The 22,392-nt window shown below is 44.1% G+C and overlaps 1 protein-coding gene across 1 annotated transcript in view; it reads left to right on the top strand.

Annotated features, from left to right (window-relative positions):
- The window catches only part of LOC115115040 (CXXC finger 4), a 34,069-nt gene extending 15,190 nt beyond the window's left edge, over positions 1-18,879 (top strand). The window contains exon 3 of the mRNA XM_065016772.1: positions 17,726-18,879. Within this exon, the coding sequence (XP_064872844.1) occupies positions 17,726-17,770 (45 nt within the window). The 3' untranslated portion in view covers positions 17,771-18,879. The remainder of the gene's footprint in view (positions 1-17,725) is intronic.
- The last annotated feature ends 3,513 nt before the right edge of the window (positions 18,880-22,392 follow it).

Here is a 22,392-nt window from a genome sequence, read left to right as displayed (position 1 = left end):
GGCTGGTTACACTGTGAATGTGTTGGTTGGTTACACTGTGAATGTGTTGGCTGGTTACACTGTGAATGTGTTGGTTGGTTACACTGTGAATGTGTTGGCTGGTTAAACTGTGAATGTGTTGGCTGGTTACACTGTGAATGTGTTGTCTGGTTACACTGTGAATGTGTTGGTTGGTTACACTGTGAATGTGTTGGCTGGTTACACTGTGAATGTGTTGGTTGGTTACACTGTGAATGTGTTGGCTGGTTACACTGTGAATGTGTTGGTTGGTTACACTGTGAATGTGTTGGCTGGTTACACTGTGAATGTGTATCTATATTAGAGGTCGACCGATTATGATTTTTCAACGCCGATACCGATTATTGGAGGACCAAAAAAAGACGATGCTGATTTTAAATTTTTTATTTTAATTTGAATTGTATTTGTAATAATGACAATTGCAACAATACTGAATGGACACTTATTTTTACCTTAATATAATACATCAATAAAATCAATTTAGCCTCAAATAAATAATGAAACATGTTCAATTTGGTTTAAATAATGCAAAAACAAAGTGTTGGAGAAGAAAGTAAAAGTGCAATAATGTGCCATGTAAAAAAGCTAACATTTAAGTTCCTTGCTCAGAACATGTGAACATATGAAAGATGGTGGTTCCTTTTAACATGAGTCTTCAATATTCCCAGGTAAGAAGTTTTAGGTTGTAGTTATTATAGGAATTATAGGGCTATTTCTCTCTATTATACCATTTGTATTTCATATACCTTTGACTGTTGGATGTTCTAATAGGCACTTTAGTATTGCCAGTGTAACAGTATAGCTTCCGTCCCTCTCCTCGCCCCTGGGCTCGAACCAGGAACACATCGACAACAGCCACCCTCGAAGCATCGTTACCCATCGCTCCACAAAAGCCGCGGCCCTTGCAGAGCAAGGGGAACAACTACTCCAAGTCTCAGAGCAAGTGACGTCACCGATTGAAATGCTATTAGCGTGCACTCCGCTAACTAGCTAGCCATTTCACATCGGTTACACCAGCCTAATCTCGGGAGTTGATAGGCTTGAAGTCATAAACAGCTCAATGCTTGAAGCACAGTGAAGAGCTGCTGGCAAACGCACTAAAGTGCTGTTTGAATGAATGGTTACGAGCCTGCTGCCTACCATCGCCCAGTCAGACTGCTCTATCAAATATCAAATCATAGACTTAATTATAACATAATAACACACAGAAATACGAGCTTTTGGTCATTGTTATGGTCGAACCCGGAAACTATCATTTCGAAAACAAAACGTTTATTCAGTGAAATACGGAACCTTTCCCTATTTTATCTAACGGATGGCATCCCCAAGTCTAAATATTGCTGTTACATTATACAACCTTCAATGTTATGTCATAATTATGTACAATTCTGATAAATGAATTACGGCCTTTGTTACGAAATGGACTTCACACAGTTCACAACGACCCAGACGGCCAAAACTGCTGCATAAACCCTGACTGCTTGCACGGAACGCAAGAGAAACAATTTCCCTAATTATAAGAACTTCATGTTAGCAGACAATATTAACTAAATATGTAGGTTTAACAATATATAATTGTGTATTGATTTAAAGAAAGACATTGATGGCCTCCCGGGTGGCGCAGTGGTTAAGGGCGCTGTATTGCAGCGCCAGCTGTGCCACCAGAGACTCTGGGTTCACGCCCAGGCTCTGTCGTAACCGGTCGCGATCGGGAAGTCCGTGGGGCGACGCACAATTGGCCTAGCGTCGTCCGGGTTAGGGAGGGGTTGGCCGGAAGTGATATCCTTGTCTCATTGCGCACCAGCGACTCCTGTGGCGGGCCAGGCGCAGTGCGCTCTAACCAAGGTTGCCAGGTGCATGGTGTTTCCTCCGACACATTGGTGCGGCTGGCTTCCGGGTTGGATGTGCGCTGTGTTAAGAAGCAGTGCGGCTTGGCTTGGTTGGGTTGTGTATCGGAGGACGCATGACTTTCAACCTTCGTCTCTCCCGAGCCCGTACGGGAGTTGTAGATAGAGACAAGATAGTAGCTACTATTGGATACCACAAAATTGGGGAGAAAACGGGGTAAAAAATAAAATAAAAAATGTCTATGCAACGACAGTGTTAAATCATCACCCGTTTGGTAGGCTGTGATTCGATATTAAATTTAATATGCAATGCAGGACACGCTAGATAAACCTGTAATATCATCGATCATGTGTAGTTAACTAGTGATTATGTGACCCATGCAGGCTCCTCGTGGAGTGCAATGTAAGGCAGGTGGTAGAGCGTTGGATTAGTAACCGGAAGGTTGCAAAAACGAATCCCCGAGCTGACAAGGTAAAAATCTGTCGTTCTGCCCCTGCCCCCAGGCCGTCATTGAAAATAAGAATGTGTTCTTAACTGACTTGCCTAGTTAAATAAAGGTGTAAAAAAAAAAAAAATAATTAAACGGCCAAATCGGTGTCCAAAAATACCGATTTCCAATTGTTATGAAAACTTGAAATCGGCCCTAATTAATCGGCCATTCCGATTAAATCGGTCGACCTCTAATCTATATAGTTCAATGTTTTTAAAAATATTTTTAGTCTCTAGTCTCAACTCTGGACCTCGAAGCCAGTTCCACTAAGTTTTTTCATTGTTCCCCTCTAATCAGGGACGGATTTAGACCTGGGACGCCAGGTGGGTGCAATTAATTATCAGGTAGAACAGAGAACCTGCGGGTTCAGGATCTCGTAGGGTCAGAATTGAGTAACCCTGGTCTATACTGTTGTCTACGGTCTAAATGTCTTCTGATTTCAGTCTTAAATTTGATCATGTATCAATACTATTACTATACTATTAAATAATGAAACATACTGAATAATTGTGTGTTAATTAGCCATGGGCTATACTAATAGTGGCTTAGCGTGTGTTAGACACCTGTTGGGTTACACATGCATGTGAAAGAGGGATACCTAGTCAGTTGTCCAACTGCATGTATTCAACTAAAATGTGTCTTCCGCATTTAACCCAACCCCTCTGAATCAGAGAGGTGCAGGGGGCTGCCATAATCAACATCCACGTCTTTGGCCCCCGGGAATGTGTTAATGCTTGTTAGGTCAAATGTTGTTGCCGCTTTTGTATGGTCATAGTGTCTGCTAATTAGTGGTAATAGTTAATTGAGAGGTAATTGCTATCAAATTTTTTGGCTTTTTTTTAATTGTCTAATTTTAATTGGTTAATTTTCCCAGAAAATTACTCATCTCTGTGTGGTGTTACAGTACCTGTACAGTATAATTCACATCTCAACTACAGTGAAGAGGCTATTCTGCAGTCCTTTATTGATGACTGTCTGCCCATAGCCTTCATCAGAGGTTTTCACAACTAAAACTGTACTGTTTGTGATGCGGTATGCTTTATATGTAGTTTTCTCCATAAATATCCCTGCCTCCTAATTTAGACCCCCCCCCACCCCCCCCTAGTACAGACCTGTATGTTGGCGCCAGTCCTCCTCTTCTGGATGCTGTGGAGAATCTGTGGAGAGCTGCTCTCACTCAACACACACACACACACTCAGCTCTCCTACTTTGCATTTTGATTTAACATTTCAGAGGAGCTGGCAATATGTTGCCTCCCTTAGGCCCTCTTTCCACCAGCCACACATGGCTTCTTCTGGCCGCCACGCCAACAGGCGCTCACTGACATGGCTCGTTCAAAGGGCTGGAAGTTTCCTCCAGATCCCTCAGGTACCCTGCGCCTGCACACTTGACGTGTGTCCCGTAGTTTGGTTTTCGGTTTCCTTCCCATCTAACCTCCCCCTGTTTGCTTTCTCTCTCTCTCTGTCTGTCTGTTTTTCCCATTTTAGAACGCCACTGACCTCACCCTCTCTCTCTGTCTTCGTTTTGCTTTCTGGAAACCTCTGTCGCTCCAAAGTACCCCAGATAGGGTTTTCTCCCAGTGGAGTGTTGGCTAGCTCTCTGCGGGAAGGCTTGGCCGGGCTGCTAGTTTCACAAGGGGAATTAGGTGAGGCTAATTTAAATGGAGTCCTGTAGGGTACAAAGTATTAGAAATGTTTTGGTCTGTGAAACAAACATATTGAGTTTCTTATTGGAGAACTCCAGACTAGCACCTCCCCACTTCCAAATGTTTTCTCCCTACTGAACACAGCCAATGTGATCTTATCTGCTGTGGAGCTGCAGACGTAAAGGTCTGACTGACCCAGGGGCCAACCCCCCCCCCAGCCCCTCTGTAGTAGGTCAGCCCCCTCTGACTCTATGTGTTGGGTTTACAAGCCGTGATAAATGGGGGTGGTTGTCTGAGCAGCGTTCGAGAGCAACAAGGACTTGTTTAATTTCTTTCTAATATATCACAGACGGTGAGTGCCTTTTTTAAACAGTGGGAGCAGTTTGATCCGTTCCTTCTTTGTCAGAGAGGCTGAATAGCGAGTACTTTTTATATAGAATTAGTTTCTTTACAGGGCTCAAAACAATACATTCTTCAGACTAAAAAAGGAATAAAATATGTACAAATCCTGCTTTCAAAGGTTTCTGTCCCTTCGTTGTACTGGATTTTGATGACGAGTGGTGTTTCTGGGTTGATACAGATCAATACATGGGTCATCAATGTTGGACTGTGGGGGTTTTAGTTTTTATTTTACACTAGGCTATTTTCATTCAAAATAATAACTATTTTGATATTACGGACGTTAACAGACATTATGGCAGTGAAGTGTGACTGACTATAGCATTGACAGTAGAGCTGTGAAATATATAGCATAAACAATAGGACTACCTTTCCATGTTTAGACCAGGTTTTACTCTTACTGGGTCACTTGATAGAAATAGAATCCCTAGAATGGTAAAAAAAAAACTTTAGACCTTGTCAATTTGACTGGGAATGTCTGTTCTTGTCATTCTAACGCAGTGGTTCCACCTCCATCCCATTGCCAGCCCAATGCTAAACTGGATAAAACTGTACATTTCCACTCCACTCATCCCCCAAGATGAAATTAGTCCCAATTGCTATCTCAGTGTAAATCTGCTGCTATAGTGACGCCGTAAAGTACAGCTCCTATAGGAATACTGTAGTGTAATTACGTTCCCCCACATTAGCATACGGTGGCCCAGGAGAGTCAAACTGAGCAGGGCCTCCGGCGGCACTTTGCCATATGGTTGTCTGGGTCTCTCAGGGCGATATTTGGCAAGGCTCTCGCAGAAGGTCAAATATCAAGTCGGAGGACCGCGCCAGTATTGCATCTATGCTAATTGCCCTCCTCCTCCTCTCTCTCTCTCTCTTCCCCGCTCTGTCTCCCCCCTTCTGTTTCTCATACTCTCTTCCTTCTCAATCTCTTTTTATCTGTTCTCTCGCTCTCTCTCAATCCCTCTCCTGTGACCCCCCCCCACCCCCCCTGAGCACCAGCTCTCTTAAGCATGCCAACATACACCCCCGCCCCTCCACTCCGTATCGAGCAGTCAGCAAAAACCTCCCAAATTCCTCATTACTCACGAAACATCCGCAACACACTTAGCTTGATTTGCTCCGAGGATGCATGATCAGTTGGAGCGTGGGACGCGCACGCTCGCCCGGTGCACGCCAGGGCACATTTAACCCACTGTTCTACTATTAGAGGAGTGACTTGGGTAACTAAGGTTCTCTGTCTGCTCGTATTAGTGCAGTGTTGCAGATTGAGATGAGGTTTGATTGGTTGGTTGATGTCTTTTTGAGGTGGTGTCTGTCGTGCGTTCTCATTGGAAGACAGATGGTGTGGAAGAAAGATCTGGCTCAGGTGAAAATAACAGCTTTATTCCAACCTTTTGCTTCCTGTACATGCTGCTTTGGGAAAGGCCTATTCAAGGGCCAATGGAATAGTTTGACACTTTACATTCCTGTCATTTATTAATATACTATTTAATATGTCTCGCTTTGCATTTAAAAAAAAATTGTAATCGTCTTTATCAGCTGCTTAATAAGAGGCTAAAGTCATTTCAAGGACATTCATGAGACACTTCTCTCATAAAGCTTGTTAAAGGTGTCCTATAGCGGTTTGGTTATAGCACTTACAGGATCATTATAGAAGTACAACGTTGCTTAACAGTGTGTGTGTTCAACACCTGTACTGTCTGCAGCCATTTTAAGACCTGGCTGGAGGATTTAAATCTCAACTGCTTCAAGTTCAAGAGCTTTTAATTGTTTAAATATTCATGACCTGTTAATATTTATTTACCATTTTATGAGTCTTTTTATTTGAAATAAAGATCTTAAAAGGCTTTTGTTACTCGGGTGATATATCGATCTGACTGATCTTTACAGTTGTATTGCTACACTTAGTCATCATGGGTGTTGATGAAATGTGGGGGTTGATATCCTGATGGCTCTCTGTACTGATAGGCCTAGGACTCATGGCTACTGAAAAGAGAAGGGTTCATCTATAGGATTGGCCCGACTTTTTCATTCCCATAGCTGGGCTGCACTCGACAAGGCTTTTACTGCCCTTATGCCCTTACTAGTAGATGGGTTAGCAGAAACATGCAACTCTTAGAATTAAGACTGTTATTTAAGCAATAAGGCCCAAGGGGGTGTGGTATATGGCCAATTTACCACTGCTAAGGACTGTTCTTAGGCACGACGCAACGCTGAGTGCCTGGATACAGACCTTAGCCGTGGTATATTGGTCATGCACCAACAAACCCCCAAGGTGACTTATTGCTATTATAAACTGGTCACTAACATAATTAGAGCAGTAAAAATAAATGTTTTGTCATACCCGTGATATACCATGGCTGTCAGCCAATCAGCATTCAGGGCTCGAACTGCCCAGTTTATAATATAGGATTAGTCATTGTGGTTTTGTTAAATGACATGTTTAGAGCATTATTTTGGTATGATTTATGAGTAAAAGCCTAACTGTGTTTGATAAACATGCCAGAATATTGCTGTTGCACTGTGACTATTGCTGCTGCACAGCCGTTCTGGCTAACACTAGTTCATCTGTTGCACTGTGACTATTGCTGCTGCTCAGCCGTTCTGGCTAACACTAGTTCATCTGTTGCACTGTGACTATTGCTGCTGCTCAGCCGTTCTGGCTAACACTAGTTCATCTGTTGCACTGTGACTATTGCTGCTGCACAGCCGTTCTGGCTAACACTAGTTCATCTGTTGCACTGTGACTATTGCTGCTGCTCAGCCGTCTTGGCTAACACTAGTTCATCTGTTGCACTGTGACTATTGCTGCTGCTCAGCCGTTCTGGCTAACACTAGTTCATCTGTTGCACTGTGACTATTGCTGCTGCTCAGCCGTTCTGGCTAACACTAGTTCATCTGTTGCACTGTGACTATTGCTGCTGCTCAGCCGTTCTGGCTAACACTAGTTCATCTGTTGCACTGTGACTATTGCTGCTGCTCAGCCGTTCTGGCTAACACTAGTTCATCTGTTGCACTGTGACTATTGCTGCTGCTCAGCCGTTCTGGCTAACACTAGTTCATCTGTTGCACTGTGACTATTGCTGCTGCTCAGCCGTTCTGGCTAACACTAGTTCATCTGTTGCACTGTGACTATTGCTGCTGCTCAGCCGTTCTGGCTAACACTAGTTCATCTGTTGCACTGTGACTATTGCTGCTGCACAGCCGTTCTGGCTAACACTAGTTCATCTGTTGCACTGTGACTATTGCTGCTGCTCAGCCGTTCTGGCTAACACTAGTTCATCTGTTGCACTGTGACTATTGCTGCTGCTCAGCCGTTCTGGCTAACACTAGTTCATCTGTTGCACTGTGACTATTGCTGCTGCTCAGCCGTTCTGGCTAACACTAGTTCATCTGTTGCACTGTGAACGTGTGTATCTAGTGTAGTGGAGCAAACGGCCTCGGCCACAAACCATACTGCTAATCCACGAGGAAGAGTGATGCATCTGATGCTGGAGAGGAAGAGGAGGATTTCATCTCAGCGCAAATGGTTTATTCCCTTTGCTACGTCTCTGTCCCAGCCCCCAGACCAACCCAACACTTTTTGATGGTTATCGTTGCGTAGGTAATATTCTCTCTGGTTGAAGATGGATGTAGAAGGGGGGTGTTGCGTTATGACTGACGTTTGATGCAGGGAAGGCGGCCGAGGTTGGGAGTGGAGCAATGGCGTGTAGGAGAGTGATCTGTCCGTGATGGCGGCCTTGGATGGATGAGGATTGGGTTATAAACAGGCATTGGGTGGCTGGTATATTGGCTAGAAGCGTCGATGAGATCTGAAGCACGCACGTAAACACACACACACACACACACACCCCTCAGAGTGCAGGTGGTGATGGATTGCCGTACCTTCCAGGTGTGAGTCTCTGCAACACCCCAATATTCCCTCAGAAGGACGTGACAGGCAGTATATAACCCATCAGTTAAGGCTGACTGCACCGCTGCTGAAACTTCTTCCAGGCAGGGAGAACTGGGCTGTGTCCCAAATGCACCTTATTCCCTACTTGGTGCGTTACTTTTGACTGGAGGCCAATTGGCCCTGTTCAAAAGCGATGTACTGTATAGAGAATAGGTTGCCATTTGGAACACAGCCGTGGAGAGCGGCCCAGAATCTGTGACTGGCTCTCTCTCCTACCTAGGCTACACTTTGGTTGGTTCTGACAGCTTGAGTTTCTTTTTTCCCCCACATCCTTCCTCTTTACCTTTGTCTGCCTCCACTTAAGAGCGTAAAGAAATTCATCAAGGTGATTTTTTTCTTCTCCTCTTAACCGTTTAATTTCAAGATGTTCCGACATGATGAAGGGGCCTATCTAGACAGTAGCAGCCTGCTTTGCCTTGACGTGGCGTTGCTGTGTTTTGTGGCAGCGGGAACTTTGGGGCGGAAAAAAAGAACCAAATTGTTTGACCTTCGCTTGTACTTGAGTTTCAGTTTGGGTTGCAGTTGTTACGGCGTGTGGAATGTGTTTGTAATTACAGTTGAGGGGCAGCGCGTTGGGAGAGACTGCTAGCCTAGTGTCAACGAGCGGGTGCGTGTGTGTGTGTCCCCACGTGTGTATCTATAGCTTTGTGTGTGTTGTATTTTATTAGCAGAACACCAGGGCTGTCAGGATTGACTCCTCCAAAGGATTGCAGCAGTTGTTGGAAGGTGGCCTGGTTCCCAGTCAGTCTAGCCGTTAATAAATAATGGCTGCGTCAGGGTAACGTATGGATGGGGGCTGTGTGTTATAATGAGGCGTTCTGGAGCACATCAGGCAGCCGAGAAGAACACCACTCTCCCCAGACTGCTATTCACTTCAGTTCAGCCTCCCCTGGTGAGAGTGTGGAGGGGAAGGAGGTCTGCCCAGTGACAATGAACTATGTGTGTCTCCTGAGAAGCTTCTGTCTCTGTCTGTCTGTCTCTCTGTGTCTGTCTCTATGTGTGTCTGTCTCTATGTGTGTGTGTGTGTGTGTGTGTGTGTGTGTGACTCTCTATGTGTGTCTGTCTCTCTCTGTCTGTCTGTCTCTCTGTGTCTGTCTATGTGTGTCTGTCTCTCTGTGTCTGCCTGTCTCTGTGTGTGTCTATCTGTGTGTGACTCTCTCTATGTGTGTCTGTCTCTCTGTGTCTGTCTGTCTCTCTGTGTCTGTCTGTCTCTCTGTGTCTGTCTGTCTCTGTGTCTGTGTGTGACTCTCTCTATGTGTGTCTGTCTCTCTGTGTCTGTCTGTCTCTGTGTGTGTGTGTGTCTGTGTGTGACTCTCTCTATGTGTGTCTGTCTCTCTGTGTCTGTCTGTCTCTGTGTGTGTGTGTGTGTCTGTCTCTGTGTGTGTGTGTGTGTGTGTGTGTCTGTCTCTGTGTGTGTCTATCTGTGTGTGACTCTCTCTATGTGTGTCTGTCTCTCTGTGTCTGTCTGTCTCTCTCCCTCTGCTCTGATTTTTCAGACACTTCACACATTTTTCCCAGACTCTTTTTTTTCATCCCTAGCACAGTTTCTTTTTCTTTGAGTGAGACGGAGGGAGAGAAAATAGTAAAGTTCCTTGAATATTCTGTTCAGTCAGAAGCATAAAGAGAGAGTGTGTGGCCGAGCAGGGAGTTAGTACTGCTCAGAAATGGTCTGGCGTATTTACGGCTGAATTAAGTTTCATGACCGTAGCGGTGGGTAAGAGTGTGTGTGTGTGTGTGTGTGTGTGTGTGTGTGTTTGTTTGGGGAAGGGAAGGGGAGATTGTAAGAGAAGGTTAGTGCCAGACATGTCTCAAGGGAACCAGGGCACATTTGCAATCACCCCAAGTTCAAAAGGGTAATTTATTCACCGTCTGTGGTTAAAGTAGGGCTGCTCTGAATGCCAGTGGGACTCTTCCTCCTGGAAGCAGCCGCCGCTGCTGAGCCGTGTAGAGAGGGCGGGAGAGACAGTATTTTCATTTTCTCTCTCCTTTTTTCCCCCTCTGTTCGTCTCTCCTAGATGTTGATGTTTCAAGCCCGGCCCTGGGTGGCGTCTTTTAGCGCACGCCGGCGAGCATATTTCACTTTTACGCTCATTCGCATTGACGTGCGGGCGTTGATTGAATTTGAGGTGCTGCGGCGTGGCCCATTATCGTCCTCATCGTCTTGAGTGGTTTATCTCTGGACCCTACCAATGCTACACTCTGCTCTGTGTGACGCCTGCCTGCCGGGTGTGTGTGTGTGTGTGTGTGTGTGTGTGTGTGTGCGCATTAGACTGTGAATGTGAGAAAGAGAAAGGGAGGAGGGATGTGTTTGGGTGCTATCTGGTATGTGTTATCACAACAGCCCTGACAGACTATCAGATCAGGGGGGTTGATTATGAGTCAGCAGCCCTCTCCTCCTCATCCCACCTTTCTCCTCCCCCTCTACCCCCCCCCCCCCCATCTACCTCTCACCCCCCTCCTCCCCTCCCCTTTTCAACTCTCTTCCTCCCCCTCATCCCTTTTTCAACCCTCCTCCTCTCACCCCTTCTCCTCAATCAGGACACGCCAGACTCCCACCATTAACTACACTGCCATGGCCAATCAGCATCAGCTGTCGTCAGGACCTCACTGTATCCTTCTAGGAGAGGAAGGCCAGACTAGTGCAAATCTATTTTTTTTTGGTCGCATACATATATTTAGCTAATTTTATTGCAGGTTTAGCAAAATGTTTGTGTTCCTAGCTCCAACACTGCAATAATATCTAACAATACACATATTAAAAAGTACAATAATGGAATTTAGAAATAAAGAAATATTAGGAAGAGTCCGGAGTATACATATATTTATACCACAGCATTGTTGAATACTTGTTTCTGATTGGCTAGAAGGGTATTCTAGTATGGACATTAAAACCAGATAACAGGACACCTTGAAATCAAGATGCAATATGTGCTTACACATTCAGACCATACTCTCTACAGTCACAGAAAGCTAAACCAACAACTATACAAAACTACATTGTAAACGCAGGTCCAACGAGGACAAAAGTTAGCTAGTATTGATTTGTTATTAGAGACACATTTTTGTTGAGCATCTGATGCCCTAACGTGGTGAGTGATGAACATTAATTCATTTCTCCGGTTCTCTCCGCCATTAAAACTGTCAAATCCTCCCACATGTTGCTATTTTCACCAGCTGTTTTCAGCAACTGATATTTTTGAATTCGATTGTCATATTGGCAAGTTTGCTACCAACAAATATTTAGCTAGCTTTTACCGTAGTCTTTGATATCCAATACGGTCTCCTCGTAATTAACAGAGTTGACGAGTGTTCTGACGAGAAGGCAAGCTTTTCTAGCTCAACCAGGCATTATCAGCTTATTGTTATGGATGTATCCAAATGAATGGCAATAGAAAACAGCTACTTTGCTGTTATTCTGGCTGCAGATGTCGTGACTGTGTAGCTGGTTAGCAGCAAGCAGGGATAAGAACATTGCCACAGAGCAAAGAAAGAACGACTTGGTCGCAGGTATTGTACAGGGTAATGTACTGGGCGGAGGCCGGCTAGTGTTGACAATTTAACAGTCTGATGACCTTGAGATGGAAGCTGTTTTTTCCAGTCTCTTTGTCCCAGCTTTAATAACCTGTATTGACCTTGCCTTCTGGATGGTAGCGGGGTAAACAGGCCGTGACTCGGGTGGCGGAGTTCCTTGATGATCATCTTGGCCTTCCTGTGACACACCGGGTGCTGTAGATGTCCTGGAGGGCAGGCAGTGTGCCCCTGGTGAGGCGTTGGGCTGACAACGCCGCTCTCTGTAGAGCCCTGTGGTTGCGGACGGTGCCGTTGCTCTACCACGTGGTGATACAGCCCGACAGAGTGCTCTCAGTGGTGCATCTGTAAAAGTTTGAGGGTCTTAGGGGCCAAGCCAAATTTCTTTAGCCTCGTGAAGTCCATGATCAGCTCCTTCGCTTTGTTGAGGGGGAGGCCCTCACCTCCTCCCTGTAGGCTGTTTCGTTGTTGTTGTTCGTAGTCAGGCCTACCACTGTTGTATCCTCTGCAAACTTGATGATTGAGTTGGAGACATGCATGGCCACGCAGTCATGTGTAAACTAGGAGGACAGGAGGGGGCTGAGCATGCACCCTGGGGGTCCCCTTCACCACCTGGGGACGGCCTGTCAGGAAGTCCAGGACCCAGTTGCACAGGGCGGGGTTCAGACCCAGGGCCCAAAACGCAATGATGAGCTTGGACGGTACTATGGTGTTGAAGGTTGAGCTGTAGTCAATGAACAGCATTCTTCCATTGGTATTCCTCTTGTCCAGATGGGATAGGGCAGTGTGCAGTGCGATGGTGATTGCGTCATCCATGGATCTATTGGTGCGGTATGCAAATTGCAGTGGGTCTAGGGTGTCAGGTAAGGTCGAGGTGATATGATCCATAACTAGTCTCTCAAAGCACTTCAGGATGACAGAAGTGAGTGCTACGGGGCAATAGACATTTAGTTCAGTTACCTTTGCTTTCCTGGGTACAGGAACAATAGTGGACATCTTGAAGCAAGTGGGAACAACCGACTGGGATAGGGAGAGATTGAATATGTTCGTGAACACTCCAGCCAGTTGGTCTGCGCATGCTCTGAGGACGCGGCTAGGGATGCCGTTTGGGACGGCAGCCTTGCGAGGGTTAACACGCTTAAATGTCTTACTCACATCAGCCATTGAGATGGAGAGCTCACAATCCTCAGGAGTGGCCGTGACCCGCGTCAGTGGCACTGTTTTCCTTGAAGCGGGTGAAGGTGTTTAGCTTGTCTGGGAGCAAGACGTCGGTGTCCGCGACGTGGCTGGTTTTCCCTTTCTAATCCGTGATTGTCTGGAGTCCCTGCCACATACGTCTTGTGTCTGTGCCGTTGAATTGCGACTTCACTTTGTCTCACTGACTTCACTTTTCCTGTCGTTTTGCTTGTCTGATTGCCTTATGGAGGGCATAACTGGACTGTTTGTACTTGGCCATCGTCCCAGTCACCTTGACGTGGTTAAATGTGGTGGTTCACACTTTCAGCTTTGCACGAATCTGTCCAAGGTTTCTGGTTAGGGTAGGTTTTAATAGTCACAATGGGAACACATCCTCGTGAACTCAATGTTATTCTGAGGCAACCCGGAACACATCCCAGTCCGTGTGAACTCTGACTTCCTGTCTCCCCCATGTCCCTTTTTAAAGATATTTACCTGAACTCTGTGGCTCTGCTTTAAATGTCAGGGCCTTTCCAGTTTGGGGGTTTGGAGTCATTTGTATTTTTCAGGGGAGTTGTGAATCTCTTCACTCGGTTAAAGTCCAACCCAGTAGGAGCTCACATTATGTTCCTTACCTGTGTGTTATTGTAGCTGGGTAGTTATGCTCCTCTGGTGGCGTCAGAGTTCCAGTGGTGTTGACATGAGGCTGAGCCGCTGCGTTACTCTGGCTTGATATGAGGTGAAACCTCAGTGTTACGCTGGGGACAGGGGAGCAACACTATCAGCCCTCCTCACCCTCCTTTTCCCTTTCTCTCTCTCTCTCTCTCTCTCTGCTCTCACACGCTGTGCCATTCTGTTTCGTTTCTCCATCTCTTTCTCTCCCTCCCTCATCTTATTTCTCTTCTCCATTTATCTACTCTCTCTCCCCCCCCCTCTCTCTGCCTCCTTTCTCTCTGGCGGTGGGTTGATGGAGTGATTTCGATGGGATGCTGTGGAGGCAGGCGGGGGAGCGAGGAGACGTGGAGCTGTGCTAATTGAGCTGCCTTTGTGCCTGGTCACTGCAGTGAGCCAAGGCAAGGGACCTGAGAGAACGAGGGAATCTGAGAACACACACACATACTCTGTCTCAGACACACAATGCAAGCAGCACTCAAGAGTCCCCACCGCCAAATAGATCGATAGCGCAGGACTTAACAAAACGGAGACATGGCGAGCGCCCACATCAGGGTCATTATTGTGGAGAGTGGAGCATCACACTTCCATCCAGGGACTGATCAATGACCGAATGTATGGATCAACATAAACATCCTCCCCTTACCCTCCTTTCTCTCACTGCCTCAGTCTTCTACCTAACAAACTGTCATGTTTCTGGACTAGGGAAGCTTATACCTTTTGCACACTATCGACCCAAAGCAAACAGTGTTGGCTCCATCATTTATTTTAGCAGTGTCCTTTTTTTCAGTATCAAATCAAATCAAATGTTATTTGTCACATACACATGGTTAGCAGATGTTAATGCGAGTGTAGCGAAATGCTTGTGCTTCTAGTTTTTTTTTTAGCATGGTTCAAGCGACTTTGGTGGATGTGTAACCTGGCTAGCTCAGTACAGCATGGTTTGGCATGGCTCTGTCATGTCATTATGCCCTCTGGTAAAGTATCATGTTTTAGGAGTGTGGTGGATGTGTAACCTGGCTAGCTCAGTACAGCATGGTTTGGCATGGCTCTGTCATGTCAAATGCCCTCTGGTAAAGTATCATGTTTTAGGAGTGTGGTGGATGTGTAACCCGGCTAGCTCAGTACAGCATGGTTTGGCATGGCTCTGTCATGTCAAATGCCCTCTGGTAAAGTATCATGTTTTAGGAGTGTGGTGGATGTGTAACCCGGCTAGCTCAGTACAGCATGGTTTGGCATGGCTCTGTCATGTCAAATGCCCTCTGGTAAAGTATCATGTTTTAGGAGTGTGGTGGTGGAGTGAGCTTCAGCACAGGGTTCCATGTTGCTTATTGTTTTTTCTTGCTCTTAGTCCAATAACCAGGATCTACATTCTAACACATTGCGGCACTCCCATCTATTTCTTTCACATTCTTATTTTGGGGTTTAATTTGAAGGATCTGCTCCTGGTGCAGGTTCTTTCCCATGGCTGGGCCGCTTCTTAATTACGTGTGAACATGGAAATGCGTCTCGTACTGCGGATTACTTTTAGGCTCCTCTCCCACTCCTCTCTCTCTCTCTCTCTCTCTCTCTCTCTCTCTCTCTCTCTCTCTCACACACACTCTAGCTGTCTGCTTCAGCTCTGTAGCTCTCTCTGTTGCCAAGAATCTCTGTCTCCCTTTCTCCACGTTTCACTCCAAATTTCACACACATTTTCACTCTTTCAGTTTGTATTAGCCGACATTATTCTGACACTCGCCTTCATTCATAGATAGTTTGAGACATTTGTGGGAACCATGTGTTCGTAACCTTCACAGCCTTGCTATATTCTCTTTCAGTATGTTACTTCAGCATTTGTTATAGCATGACACGTTCTGATGTTGGCTAACTCTCTGTTAGCTGCGTCTGGACCGGTTCCATTCTCCTGGATTCTGCTGTCTTCCATTCCCACCTCTATTCCAACCAGAGGAGAAGCTTTGAGGACATTCAGTCATTTCCATGTTGTGATCTCCAGTATTTCATTGAGCCGTTTTGTATCGCCAACAGGCGACAGTAGCGTTAGCCTGCCAGTACAGGTGGGAAGTAGATGTGGGGGAAAAGGTTCCTGTAAGTGTGGGGTTATCCTGCGTTTTAGCCCACTTGAAATAATGGTAAACAGAGCACTCAACCAAAGAGCAGAGAAAAAAAACACCTAAAAAAGTGTGTTAATTGAATAAATGAATACATGGTTGTGTTGAACCTTACTAATTGAATAATGTTGCCATAAGATGTACTTGAAATGCTTTCCTGGTTGGCTGACGGTTACACTGAGGGGAGGTAGTCTGTAAATTCCATTAACTGGGCCTGTAAATTAACCTACATTACTAAAGTGGTAAAGTGGCATTTTTTCAATTAGCCAGCTAAATACTGTAGGAATTTGTAGGAATGAAACATGTATTTTCTAATTGTACAACTGCTTACTTTCTCTGTATACTGTAGGAATGAAACATGTATTTTCTAATTGTACAACTGCTTACTTTCTCTGTATACTGTAGGAATGAAACATGTATTTTCTAATTGTACAACTGCTTACTTTCTCTGTATACTGTAGGAATGAAACATGTATTTTCTAATTGTACAACTGCTTACTTTCTCTGTATACTGTAGGAATTTGTAGGCCTGTATTCAGTAATGTTAGTGTTTGGCCGTATTGATAGAATTGTAGCCTCCCTCCCTCTGCGTCATTGGTTCACTGACTGACTCGCTGGTACATCAATTAGTTGGTTGTTGTTACACAAGTGCTTAGCAGTTTGCTTGGCCGCTAACCCATCACCTGGTTCACTAACACAGTGCTGGATCTCTACCCATATTCCCCCTTGAGGTCCGATCTGTGTGACTTTCTAGAGAAACACCTGTTTTGTGGTGGGAAAATGTGCATTTGCTTCCTTGTTTATTGTTGCAATATGTTGTATTGTTGCATTGTTGCAATATAATGTTGCAATATAAAGTTGTGTACCTGGTATATCTCACATGGCAGTTTTGTTGACAAAATACAGAAGGAAAGTTGAATAAATTGTATGTTGCTGGATCTTTTGTTATATGCATCAACGGGTGATTGAATGAATACATCATTTGCGTACCAATATTTAAGCTCATCCCACGTAGGATTATATGACATACTGTATCATAGCACCAGAATTGGCTAGCTACTTGTTGTTAATGCAGCCCACATCTTGGTTATATCAGAGTACCTAGCCCTAAGACACTCATCCACCTCCTCTGTGAAGAGTCAGTGATTATACTCATATTGAAATATCACATTTCCCCTCCTCTCTCTTCCACTCCTCTCTGAAAGTGATTTTTTGTTTCAATCAGACACCACCGTTTCCATCGAGCTGGAGGGGAAAAAACACACAAAAAACAGCTAATTGGTTATGGGGATTTCCGGGGACTCTTTTTTTTATGTTGTGAATTAAAAATGGTAGTTGGTTTCCAAAAAGGAAGTGGTTGTCACTCCAGTGTAGTGGGGCTGGCGCGGCCCCAAATTGAAATGACGCGCTGGTTCCCCCTCACTGCGGCTGGAGCTTCCCGTAATTAAACGCCTCATTGTTGCATCATGGGAATTTTGTGGTGAATATTTCATCATGGTGTAGTGATGTATTTGGGTGTGGGTGTTTTTTTGGGAGGTGGGTGGTAGGTACTGGAGGTGTCTTTAACCTTGGGACGCTCTTAGAGGAAATTAGACGTGGGGATAACTAAGGTATGTCTGGGTTGAAGAAGTGAGTGGTTTGACTGCTCAGCTGTTGTGGTCTTTCTACAAACAAAGTGTTCTTTGTGAGAGAAAATAAAGATTCTAAGGTGAAATCTGGGCCACCTCAGACAACATACAGTAGGCCTCCTGGTGCCCCAGTGGCCTTGTATACTGTACTCACATTTTTTCCCCTTGGTTTTAAAATGCTCAAAAGAAGATACAGTTTTCCTTTCGCCTTGGTAACTGTTGCTAACCGTTTGCCTTTGCTCTTTTCGTTTCTCCTACAGAGGACACCAGTCAACAATGGCGAGGCATTCCGGTGGTTCTTTTAGAGCGCCCGACCTTAGTGACATCAACACGCGGTCAGAGGTCCAGTTAGAACTCTGATGACATCACTGCAGGAAGCACTGGGGGTTCAGAGAACCCAAACAACCTCCCAGTTTTTAAACCAGGAGGCAGAAACTCTAAAAAGATGAAACGATAAACATTATGGTGTTGGTTTAACTCTGTCATTTCCTTTCCTGTGTAATTATTGTACCTTTTGACAGTATCATAATGTCTATTTTCGGTGTATATGAATGTGTTTCAGTGTTGTTTGGCTGTAAAGTTTACAGTCAATCTTATGTAAAGGACTCAATGGACAATCATCACCAATACGTCAACAACAAAGATGGCCGCTGCTGGGATTGATCATGTGATCGTCACACACAACCTTGGAGCAATAATCTTTAAAGTTGATTATTCTGCTTGTGTTTTCCCTTTATTTCCGTTTTCAAATTATTATATCGAAGCGGAATTATTTTTTATAAAATGTGTCATTTTTGTTTAATGCTTGCATTCCCTGTTTGTGTGTGTGCGCGCCTCTGACTGAGGGAAACTATAAGGTCCTCCTTGGTAAATGTGATGTATCATATAAGTGACGCACAATGCCAGAGAGAACGGCATTATTATTTAGATGCTTTCATTTGGGGTTTCTTTCAGTTTTTGTCCAGCACGTTACGAAACAGGGCACATTGTCTTGTGTAGCGAGTTGTACTTTTTTGGAAAACAAAAAGAAGCATCGTTGTGTTACAGTTACTGGACAAAGGGGTGGTTGTGAGAGACTGTTTCTCTTTGGTTTTGATACGCTGCAAAGATGGTGTTATGATTCGCTATTTCATGTAACTGTCTTGCCACCTCCTGATCATCTTCTGGTTTCTGTTTGAAATACAAAGGTCATCTTATAGGTAACACTATACTTATATCCTGCAGGTATAATGCCTCATTACTTATATCCTGCAGGTATAATGCTTCATTACTTGTTATTAGCAGGTATAATGCTTCATTACTTGTTTATAAGCAGGTATAATGCTTTATTACTTGTTTATAAGCAGGTATAATGCTTCATTACTTGTTTATAAGCAGGTATAATGCTTTATTACTTCTTTATTAGCAGGTATAATGCTTTATTGCTTGTTTATAAGCAGGTATAATGCTTTATTGCTTGTTTATAAGCAGGTATAATGCTTCATTACTTGTTATTAGCAGGTATAATGCTTCATTACTTGTTATAAGCAGGTATAATGCTTTATTACTTGTTTATAAGCAGGTATAATGCTTTATTGCTTGTTTATAAGCAGGTATAATGCTTTATTACTTGTTTATAAGCAGGTATAATGCTTCATTACTTGTTATAAGCAGGTATAATGCTTTATTACTTGTTTATTTATAAGCATTACTTGTTATTAGCAGGTATAATGCTTCATTACTTGTTATTAGCAGGTATAATGCTTCATTACTTGTTATTAGCAGGTATAATGCTTCATTACTTGTTATTAGCAGGTATAATGCTTTATTGCTTGTTATTAGCAGGTATAATGCTTTATTGCTTGTTTATAAGCAGGTATAATGCTTCATTACTTGTTATTAGCAGGTATAATGCTTTATTACTTGTTTATAAGCAGGTATAATGCCTCATTACTTGTTTATAAGCAGGCATAATGCTTTATTACTTGTTTATAAGCATGTAATGTCCGTTACAATGTCTTATGAGGTTTATGATATATATACTTGCAGACTAAGTAAAGTGTTACCGGTTATTACACCCAAGCTGTCTAAAAGGGAGTTATTAATAATACTAGTAAAGGAATTCTGAGGTTAAATTAACATGATTCAAATGGAATATTAAGTCAACAGTACAGTTTACATATCTGACAACAGTTGTATACATTATAACTGATATATGTTCACTGTGAGTATCTGTCTGACTACAGTTATTCTGGAAGTACGGGACTTTCCATACCTTTCTCCTGCAGAGACCACAATAACAACAAATGTCTGTTGAGCTGAAGCAAGAAGTGAACACATTCCAAAAACGACAACAATGATTCAATAAATGACTCATCGTCTTCAAAACCCTATTGTTGCATGTGTAAATGTGTTTTGGTTTTAAAGATGAACAAGAATTTGTATATTGTTGTTGTGATGCTTTTATGTGTTAAAATAAAAAAAAGGACTAAAAACAAATATTTTGAATGTCAACGAATAACGCAACATTTTTATCCTCACATTGTACAATTAAATATTGGATTATGATTCACCTGCAATGTTTTTCCTCTCTCATTTGCTGCTGCTGCGAAGCATCACTCAAACAACAACGAGGAGAGGATATATAAACGGCATTGGTTGCATCCCTAGTCACGTCTCCCCCGGAATACTAAAATGTCGCATGGTGGAAGAGAGTCATTCCCAGAGGCAGCAGGCTTTAAAGAACTAGTGAAATCCCATGTGGTTTGTCACACGCTGAGATGGCTTGTGCAGCCCGAATGATTTCCAGGTCTGGGGGGGTTGGCGAGAGTAGTGAGGGGGACAGTGGAGGAGGGGATAGAGGGGTGCATTCGCGTTTGCTGTGAATTACTGGGGTCGCTGAGGAGACGGTGGAAGATGAAATCATCCGGGACCGATTTTTTCCTCCTCGGTAACGAAACCCACGCAGCCGTAACCTGCGTCTTGAGCTGTTGGCGGCAAAAGGCCCGAGAGAGGAGAGCTACATTGGAAATCGTTCTGCGTGCATTCCGCGGCAGATGCGTCTGTGTGGCAAATCCCCGCCACCGCCGGTGATGGGAAGGTGATAAATAACGTGCATCGGGAGCGCCGGCCGCTGAGATTAAACCATATCAGAGATTGGCTTCCTCTAATCCCCCTCTTCTCCTCCTCCCTCTCCTCTCCTGGATCAGTCTGGAAACTGGGATTTAAAGTCCTCAGGCCCCTGTGGTACCGTTTTCCCCCTCCTGCACTGAGAGTGTGTGTGTGTGGGGGGGGGGGTAAAGGAGAAAAAAGGTAAAGTAAACGGGATGAAGATGTATAAACTGAGTATTCTCCCATGAAATGTGTGCAGCGCTCATCTCCATGGAGATGGGAATGGAGCTAGGGATGGGGACTTGGTGAGACAGGCTGTGCCAGGAGGACTCTATACAGCAGGGGTGGGCAATCATTTTGGCTCGAGGGCCACATGTGGATTTTAAAAATCAGCAGAGGGCCACACATTTTTTCCGAATCAGTTTGTTTGTCAAAAGCAATTTGTGGGCCAGAAAAAGTGCAGGTGTTTAAAAATATGTAGGTTGATTATCATTTCTAAATACTTTCTATCTGGTTTTAGAACGTTCAAAATCATTTCCAGCCCCGCTTCATAGGATTTCATTAGGGTGGATGGGTCATAGAATGGAAACTCTAATGTCCGTTTTCCCGGATCAAAATGAAACCTCGACCTAGGGCCCAAAAACATGTCCTTAACCGGGTGAGCATCCCTCCCTCCCCTGCATTCAGAAATTTTATTCTCCATTGAGTAGGCAATTTAGTCCAGACTATAAAGTTAATTTGTGTCTCGGAAACCAGCCCTAAACAACAAACCTACACCACCTAACTGAACACTGTTATAATTAGTGAGTTGCCCATAGGAATATAGAACGGGCTTCTCCATTGAAATCCATGATGGCATAATGAGTGGGCGTTGCAAGCCCTTTCTATGGATTCTATTTCTATGGTGATGCCCTTTTATCTTCCAGGGGGAATACATCCAGGAGATTAGATGCTTACCCCCAACCATGCCCTTCACTGAGATTTGGAGTCCTTGTGGTCCTCCTGGTAATCCCTTTAGGGATTTCTGACTGCAGGGGAGGGATGCTCACACCGTTAAGGAGTTATCCCTGGCACACAGGACTAGCACAGGGAAAACGCACAGTCACTTTCTTGGAATGAGTGAATACTGGAACGCTGCTCAGGGAATGGGAATGTTGTTGATGGGAAATATGGAGTTTCCAGTTGGGCGGAAGTGATGCGTCTGTATCCTGACGGTGCAGGTTTTTTCCTCCTTTACACCTGCAATATGTCACTTTTTAGGTGACCTGACCAAATTCACATAGAAATGTGATTTATAGATCATTCATTCTTATTGAAAGCATGTATAAGAAACAATAGTGCTGTTCTATATGTGTTATTTCTATGCTTCCCGTTCTTAAGTTGTTGTTTTTTGCATCTTTTACTTTCGGTTTTGTACACCAGCCACAAACACCTGAAAATGCTATATTGTTGGTTATAGAAAATATATTTAACAGCAGTTAGATGGTACAATGATTCTCTACACTATACTTATTTTTTACTTTTTACATAAACTGAAATCAGGCGAACTATTACAATTTTAGCAACCAGAAATTGGCGTAGTGATTTCTGCATAGTGCATCTTTAACTGCCACCTCATCTAAAATAATGTTTTAGTTTAAGGGCCAGGTGTTTTTCTTCATCACGTGATCTGACCAGACATGCGTTTATCACTACAGGCTGTGGTTTAGGGCCAAGAGATTTTCCTGATCAGGTCATGTGCTCATTTTAATGTACTGTATGTACACGGATGGGCCTAGCTAGCTATTAATTCCAAAGTATACAGCTGCTGTGTTTTCTATCCGTTTTATGTTCATCC

The sequence above is a fragment of the Oncorhynchus nerka genome, unplaced genomic scaffold (genome assembly GCF_034236695.1).
Source record: "Oncorhynchus nerka isolate Pitt River unplaced genomic scaffold, Oner_Uvic_2.0 unplaced_scaffold_876, whole genome shotgun sequence".
NCBI lineage: Eukaryota > Metazoa > Chordata > Actinopteri > Salmoniformes > Salmonidae > Oncorhynchus > Oncorhynchus nerka.
The sequence above is the reverse complement of the archived record's forward strand: the minus strand, read 5'-3'. Positions and strand labels throughout refer to the sequence as shown.